Source organism: Vicia villosa, linkage group LG3 (assembly GCF_029867415.1).
Source record: "Vicia villosa cultivar HV-30 ecotype Madison, WI linkage group LG3, Vvil1.0, whole genome shotgun sequence".
NCBI classification, from domain to species: domain Eukaryota; kingdom Viridiplantae; phylum Streptophyta; class Magnoliopsida; order Fabales; family Fabaceae; genus Vicia; species Vicia villosa.
This window is the reverse complement of record NC_081182.1, coordinates 63,954,174-63,962,671: the sequence shown is the minus strand read 5'-3', so window position 1 is coordinate 63,962,671 and position 8,498 is coordinate 63,954,174. Positions and strand designations below refer to the sequence as shown.

Below are 8,498 nucleotides of genomic sequence, written 5' to 3'. Positions count from 1 at the left end.
AAAAGGATTTTTTTCTTCATATTATAATTATAGAAATATACGTGTCAATTTATTCTTAATGTGCTTAGTCAAAGATTTTACTTCAGTCAATTTATTTGATTCACTTAATTTGACCTTGGATTTGATCCCTATATTTTTGTTAAAAGTGGTATATTCATAGAACTTATTTTCCATGTGTTGGAGCATACTACATTTAGTCGATTCTTTTGATTTCATTCCATAAATTCTCACTCCCGCATATGAATAACACCCTTCTCTCTCGCCAAAAATATTCTCAATTCTATCATTGAATCGAGGTATAGTTACATAAAATGGATGTAATCTTTGAAGTGCAAAAAGGAACACCATTCTCAATTGAAGTAGGTTTTTTCGACACTGTTTTGGAAATCAAAGAAAAAGTTCAAAAGTACCAAGGAATTCCAATCTCCAAACAAACCCTAATTTTCAATGGTAAAATTCTTCAAGACGATGGCGACATTTGGAAGTGCGAGATTTTTCAAAACTCCCGCATTAATCTAATAGTCGCCGCCGCAGATTCTGAGGATCCAAAAATACCAATAGCTCATGATAACAAATTTCACCTCAATGTGAAAACTCCTTCGTCCAAATCTCACATTCCTACGAAAATCGACAAAAACAATACCACTTCAAAGCTAAAAGAAAAAATTCACGACATTGATCAAAATAATGTCCCATTGAGAAAAGGCATGTTGCATGCAACCAAAACCAAATTGTCTGATAATAAGATCTTACGTGATTGTGATGTTTCAGAGAAGAGAAAAATTGGGGTGAGTTTTAAGACACAGGTATCGGCAGAACCTGCGATGGTTGGTGGCAGAGGCAGAGGAAGAGGAAGAGGAAGAGGAAGAGGAGCTTCGAAGAAGACACAGGTATCGGCAGAACCTGGGATGGTTGGTGGTAGAGGCAAAGGAAGAGGAGCTTCGAAGAAGTTGAAGCAGATGGTTTTGCCTAAAAGTGGAACAAAGAAAGCAGCTGTTGAAATGAACACTTCAGACAATCTTGGAGAATCGAGGAAATAACTTCACAAATGGAATCAAAGGAATATTCAATTTCATTTTCTATCATAAGGTTATTTTTTCATTTACAAATAAAATGTTATGGATGATGATAAGTCTTTTTAACGGTACCATGTTTGTCAAAGTGATACCTTTAAAATCTTTAATGGTAGTGTTAATGGTGTGGATCATGAAAGAAATTGTGTCTTTAATTTTATTGATCTTATTTTAGCTTAATTAGTGTACTTTAGTAAGTTATTACTTGATGAAGAATTTTGAATTTCTTTACTTATAGTGGAATTTAAATATGTGAGTGGGAATGATTACAATGTTCTACAAAATTATTTATGCATGTTGTGACACTTTAGAACAAAATTAATTTAGAATGTATATGCTTAGCGACTCAGTTATTAATCACAATGATAACAATTGAATTAGTCATTGCTAAAGAATGGTAATATTACATGTTGGAACTGATCCTTGTTAAATTGTAATTCCTTGTGTCAAAGGAGGATGTTTCTTGACACAAGATATGTTGAAAAATTTAGTCAATCGAGTTGTATATGGTTGTCAAAGTATTGTAAGCAGGTTTCTACACACAAATTTCAACTTGGGTTTAAAATAAGTATTTTGGGCTTTTGTAGTTTGGGTTTGGCTTAGGTATAAAACAACCTACAAGTATAAATAGAGGGAGTAACCCCTATTTTGTAATAAGTTGAGTATTCACAAAATTTGCAGTTGCAAGTGAACAACAGGTTTTCCACAGTTTGTGGGCAAAGAGAAATTCTGCAGAAAATCATCATCTTCTTTCTTTTACTTTTCGTAAACCCTAATTATTTTCTTCCAAAATTTTATTTCTTGTTTCCTTCATTGTCATTGTGGTGATAAGAAATAACTCAAAGGTTTGCGTTAAATTCCATCAATCCCACAATTATAATTTTCATCTTTTATAACATGTCATAGGTTTCATTTGAATCTTTTTTTTTTCATATAGCTTATTTTAAGGTCTATTTAATATGAAAATTCTGAAGTAATGTGATTTATTTATAAGTAAACTAAATAACAAATAGATCGATTTATTTTGATATTTAATATGATATGGTAGAAAATCAGACTATATGCTATTACATTAATGTCTAAACTTAATAGTATACTATGTTATGTTTTCATTCTTCAAACCATCTCACAAATTCTGTCAAGAGAACCCATTATGTCCATACCTTTTCATAAATTGTACTAAAAATTATTTATTGACATATTATACGATGTTTGCAGTGGTTCTTGAAAAACCTATATGCATCTCCAAAAACATATACATTTTCCCCCATTAGTATTCAAATGATAACTCTCTGCGTGTCAAGGCCAAAAAGTCTCAACTCAATTATATTTACCTTTTTGTCGTGCCTCCAATTTAAATATCAAGCTTATCAACTCTCGTGATTTCATATCCATTAACATATCATGAACCAAAATCAACCAACTTACTATTATCTCTGACATTCGCAACATCATCACCCTCAAATGGAGCTCCCTCAATCTCTACTACATTATCATACGGAATCTCTCTAATGCTTTTTATAGTTTGCTATACAAACTTCGACACTCGCAACATCAACACCCTCGATTAGACCTCCCTTAATCTCTACTACATTATCATAAATATTGATGAAAGTTGTATTGGGAGTCCACCTCGAACAAGTTATTTAGTAATCATATGAAATCTCTCTAATGCTTCTTATAATTTTCTATACAGACTCACTGTATCAAATTTATTGAAATTTGCACCAACAAGTACCATAAAAATTTAAAAAATTGCGTGCTGATTAAAGCGAATGGGAATATGTTATGTAAAAATGACCAGCTCAAAATTATTCATGCTTTTAGCAAAGTCAACGTATGTGATGATTTATTGATCAAAGTTAGTGCTTCATCAAATATATAGACCTCCTACCTCACACTTCCATTCTCTAGAATTTAGTCATATCTTTATTGCTGACGCACAAAATATTTTCTTTATGACTTTAGTCATTTTATTTATTTTTTCCTTGTAATTAAATAAAGTATATAAAAAATCATATGCAACCATGATCCTTCCAAAAACCTTATGCTCAACAAGAAAATAATTCCATGCTTTTAAAAATTCTCTTTCTTCTTCGTGTAATTCTATACGTGATTCAAAATCCAAAGAGAAGTGTGGACTCTTTTGATATAGATGGTTCTCATGCCTGGAGCGTTTTGTCTTATATGCCAAGCGCATAATCTATACAATATTTTTGGCATAACTAAAGAAATAGGCTTAGCCATTGCAACATCTTGATATGTTAGAACTATTTTAGTATTTTTTTCCATCCATTTTCTTCAGAAAAGTTTCAAATAACCACTAAAAAGAAGGGGGTGTTTCATAATATGATAAAGATTCCCCCAAAAGGACAATTGTCTCTGATTATAACGTCCAAAAAAATTTTCAACGGTCAATAATCCTTATTTGTCTTGTATATGGTGTAAAAAGTGATGACATCACTAAATTACCCATAATCATTTATCATATGTGCATCCGCCCAAAATATATTTGTTATTTTTCCTTTAACATCAATTTGAAATTCATAGAAGAATGCATGATTTTTTCTTTCTTGTTTGAAATACATCATCAATGCATCCATTTTACCGTACTTTAGTGGCTGCATCCTTTTGGTTTGAAGATAATTCTTAAGGTCTCGTGTTGTAAAACCAACAATTTCTTAATCCAGATTCATCTCCCGATACAATTTGTGATGCGCTTGTGCCTCAGATATTGTTGGTGCGGTAAAGCGGCAAGCAACAAAAGATTTGGAAATATTTATCCGGGAATTTATCGTGTCCACAGAGATTGGTGAGAACAACTGCCGTTCGACTATCTCGCGTTCTAAGTTTCATGATTTGGGAGCGGAAAGGTAAATGCGGGAAAAGTAAATAAAAGCAAATAAACAATTTCAATAGTCTAAGAGAAATAGTTATGGAATTGCATTTCGTTCTACCCGTCGAATACTTAAATCTGAAGATCTATCGCTCGACACTCACAATACGCATCAATATCACCGGGCATCACTCGAGATGCCACATCGGTGCCCATGTCTGCAACACCGACGAAAGCTCAACTGTACTATTCACATCAGCGATTTCTCCACTGTCACAAACAACACGGAGGCATTAGACTCGATACCCATTATGATTGTTAGTCCTAAATCCATGTCTGCAACCCAGAAACTAACAGTTATCATTCCTAATCTAGATCTATGGTGTCCATGTCTGCAACAACACAAATCCAGAGCATTTAAGCAAAAAGATCAAGAACAACAACAATGATGATTTGTAAAGCGAATATATAAACGATCCCAAGATCCACAAATATACATACAATAAGAGTAGAAACATACATACAACACCCACCATTGGAATGAAACAAAGGGAAGAGAGAAGATGAACCGGAAAGATCTCACCGGTACAATGAAATCGAGACAGATCCATGATCAATCCACATGACGTTGCACCCAATGGTGTTTCCTAAACCTCTAAACCACCAAGAAAGGATCAGAGCTCAACTTGTCAAGAAGAGGTGATAAAAAACCTAAAAAATATGATTTTACAACATATATGCAAATCTGAAAGTCGCAGACCGCACTAAGCTCGCCCACCGCGCTAAGCGGGCTGTCCTTTACTTTTCCTAAACCGCTAGAGCGCGCTTAGCGCCAAAAACCCGCGCTAAGCGCCCAACTTTCTGCCAAACTCGGTCAAAAATGCTCCCAGACCGCGCTTAGCGCGGTCAAGCCCGCTTAGCCTGCTCAATAGAAAAATGAAATCTTATTTTGGCCATATCTTAAGAACCGTAACTCTGATTTGCACCCGGTTCGAAGCGTTGGAAAGCTTTTTCCATGCTCTATCTAACAATGAATAAATTGCAACCAAATTGATGAATTTGATCATCATTATTTTGAGCTTTTTCCGCTGATGAATTGTTCAAAATCGCGCATTTGAAGCGGTGTCTTTGACACTTTATTCCTCGAAGCTCCGAACACGCATAAATACCTACAAAAAGACAACAAAACTATCAAACGGTATATATTTACACAAAAATGTAACAAAACTCAAATGATACAAATGTACACAAAAACGGGGAATTATTCAAACGGTATTAACAAAAAGTATCGATAAGTGCCACTATTTACAAACACAAAATAACTACATTTTGGCACTTAACAGATATGCACTGATGTGAGATAAATACTATTATAACAGATTATGTAAATTTTAGGTGCAAGAAAAATCATCGATTAATGGTTAATCAAACATTGAATTGTTAGCATATTTATATATCATTTACCCACATGAGTACTATTATTGAAAGGTAGGAAAAATGTTTAAATGGTGTTGTGTGACCCTTGTCTCTCTAATAGTTCAACCTCAAAAACAAAAAAGTCATGAAAATTGTGTGTTTTCCTTTTACATCTTATATATTACCTTTAATTTCTATGATACCGCTCATCACGTTCCTAACTTTTTCTCTCACACCTCTCTCTTCTCTTTGTATCTCTTTCTTACACATCAAACTACCGAAGACAATTTTATCCAATCACAAAATATACTTCATTCATCTTTATTGAGTTCAAAATTAGACCAAAAGAACTTTGGATGCATGATGGGAAACAAGTGATTTTTGGCCTAATGAAGTGTGCAAACTACACCCGCCTATTCTTCTTCAATCAATATTCTTGAATTGAAGAACTCAAGTTTGATACTCTAAACATAACATCATAATTTCAAACATATGATTTATGCTAAAAAATTCTCAATGATCCATATGATTTGTGCCAAAAAATTCTCAATGATCCACACCATACACCATGCATGTCTATTATCCTGGTGTAAAAATTTGATTCAGCATGCAACCAAAATTTCAAATGTTGTATTTTGTTGCATACCAATATGTATGCAATACATTATGCCCTTTCAATCTATACCAAAGATTGTTTCCATGTTATTTTAAGTTTCACTATTTTTAATTCAAATATTTTCATTATCAATGTTCAATGTCTTTCACAACGTAGCATCCAAGATATATAGTCGTAGCGTTCACGTTTTGATTGGGTGACGTGAGAATTTCTCGCTGATCACTAATGATTCATGTGGATTGATGTTTTTACAATGTCTTGAGCCTTGGTACTTTAGAAATAGACAATAAAGATTCGTTTATAAACAAAACTATACCATTTTCCTTGTAGATATTTATGAACACTGAGGTAATATATTATTTATTTTTAAAATAAAAATAAAATAAGAAAATTTCCCCTCGAGTGTCAAAGCATCTGAGGGGATAGATAACTTCTATTGCAGATCCAAAAAGAAAATGAAGAACTGAGAGGTATATCACTTACAAATTTCTACCATCCACCATTTATTTTTTGGGTCGTAATATCTTCTCAATATGATTTGAAATAGGTTTCTCAATATTGTCGGTCAAGGAAAGAATTAAATCATTGAATTTTTTCCTTGGATGACAACATTGAGAAATTATTATGAAATATAAAAATGGATTTCAAGAGGTGGAATCAACAACAACATTCTGCGAGATGGATAGGACGCATTGAAAATATTTTGTTCAAGATTGATAAATTAGTTTCTTACATGAATGAATGTAACAACAACAACGACATAAACATCAACAACAACAACAACACATCCACAAAATATTTTCTAACTAATTAAGAAACCTTATAAGATTTTCATGTCTTGCTATCTGTCTCTAAAAAAGATGTTTACGAGTTTGGAGCGGCAACATATGAGTTAGGTTAGGGAAAATGTGTGCCACATAGGATTACATAATATTCACATAGAATATTCTGTATCTGTTATGTACAAACTGAATCTTCCTTCCAGTTCTCTAGGCGCGATGTCATTAGTTTATGTCATGACATTCCATCTAACATCTTGCTTAAACCTGTTTTGTTCTTTATAAACTTGCAAGATTCACATTAATATTATGTTTTACTGCTATTATGTTTTAGTCAACCATAGATGCCCATCATCCAATAAAAGCACTAACAAACCTGTCCTAGAATAGTAATCGGGTTTTATGGTGCTCACATCCCTGATCTTTCTCGCGAGCATTATCTTAACATGGCACTCGAACGGCCAGCCAAAAACATCCCTAGAGTCCAATCTCAATGAGTGTAGCATCGAGTATCGACCTGCTTTAGTCAGGAATCCAAATCCAGCCGTCTCGCTATTTCCTATAGGCCAAAGTCAAGTTCAACTAGGGTTCTAAGGGCAAACTAGTGCTTAATGACACCACACGACAACCAAATGTCTCCTCGATCATGTTCAAGGGCCATCAGGACAAACCAAAGTGTGACACTAACGGTGGCCACCAGATCACCCATATCGATACAAGTCGTACAGTCTCCTTGGTCTATTGCCACATACCTAAGGTACACTAGATCCGGATGTAGGATCTTTCACCCAAGAGAATACTCAAACAACCTTGAAGAATAAAGCAAGCAAAAGAAACAAATATTAAGTGATCTAGACTTTAAGGTAACCCCTCTTTTAAATTATCCCCAGCAGAGTCACCAGTTTTGTAATACGGTGGGAGAACTGACTTTTTAAAATGTTGCGGATAGCAAGAGTCGCCACCGACTTTTATTTTATCCAATTAGGAAAGGCAAAAAGAACAGGAAAGACCTTTTAAAGATTTTGAGTTCGAGGGGGTAGGTTATACAAAGGGAAGGTGTAAGCACCCTTTGTATCCATGGTTATCCTTGGGCTCTTAATTGCTTAGCTTACTTTTTATTTTCAAAATGTTTGAAGTGTAGTGTGTGAAATAGAAAAAGGATTTGAATAAGGACTTTATCTTGTAAAATAAGCGTAGCCTTTTTGAAGTGATTTGAAAAAGAGTGGGAAAAGTTTTTGAATTTGAATAGAGCAAGCATTTAAGAGCACCTACCCTAAGTTTAATTTTTCTGTTCTTTAAGACTTTTGTTTGAAAGGGCTATCTATACCATAAAGAGGGCAGGTAGTACTTTCATTGGATTTGAAAAAGGGTCATCGAGGATTATCGTTCGCCATAAGACTGTCCCTACCATAAAGAGGGCAGGTAGTCTTGGGGGAAGGATATAATAGTCATTTAGGCAACCAGTGAGGATACCTTAGCAATCGAAGGGACAATCATCATTTAACCGAGGCAACATCGATGGACAAGATCATTTTTGTTTAGGCAATTTCGAAGGGACTTATGATCTTTGATGATGCTAATGAACTGATGGCAACATTTGCTAAGGTATCCTCGTATTTGAGGGACTTGACTACTTTTTAATCGAAAGGCAACAAAAGAGGAATTACCTTAAAGGTGTGTGGGTGCCACAATCATGTGATTCAGTTCGGATATTTTTATCTTGTATTAGGTGAGTTATGTCCAATTAATCAGTTGTCACTCCCTATCGTTACTAACCA

At 34.2% G+C, this 8,498-nt stretch overlaps 1 protein-coding gene across 1 annotated transcript; it reads left to right on the top strand.

Annotated features, from left to right (window-relative positions):
* The first annotated feature begins 311 nt into the window (after positions 1 to 311).
* Positions 312 to 1,040, top strand: LOC131658217 (polyubiquitin-like). Its single transcript, XM_058927538.1, has one exon. It carries the CDS (start codon positions 312 to 314, stop codon positions 1,038 to 1,040), a length of 729 nt encoding a protein of 242 aa, XP_058783521.1.
* Positions 1,041 to 8,498: the final 7,458 nt, after the last annotated feature.

Excerpts from the sequence above, each read along its gene's own strand:
- LOC131658217 (XM_058927538.1), top strand. The coding sequence starts at position 312 with ATGGATGTAATCTTTGAAGTGCAAAAAGGAACACCATTCTCAATTGAA.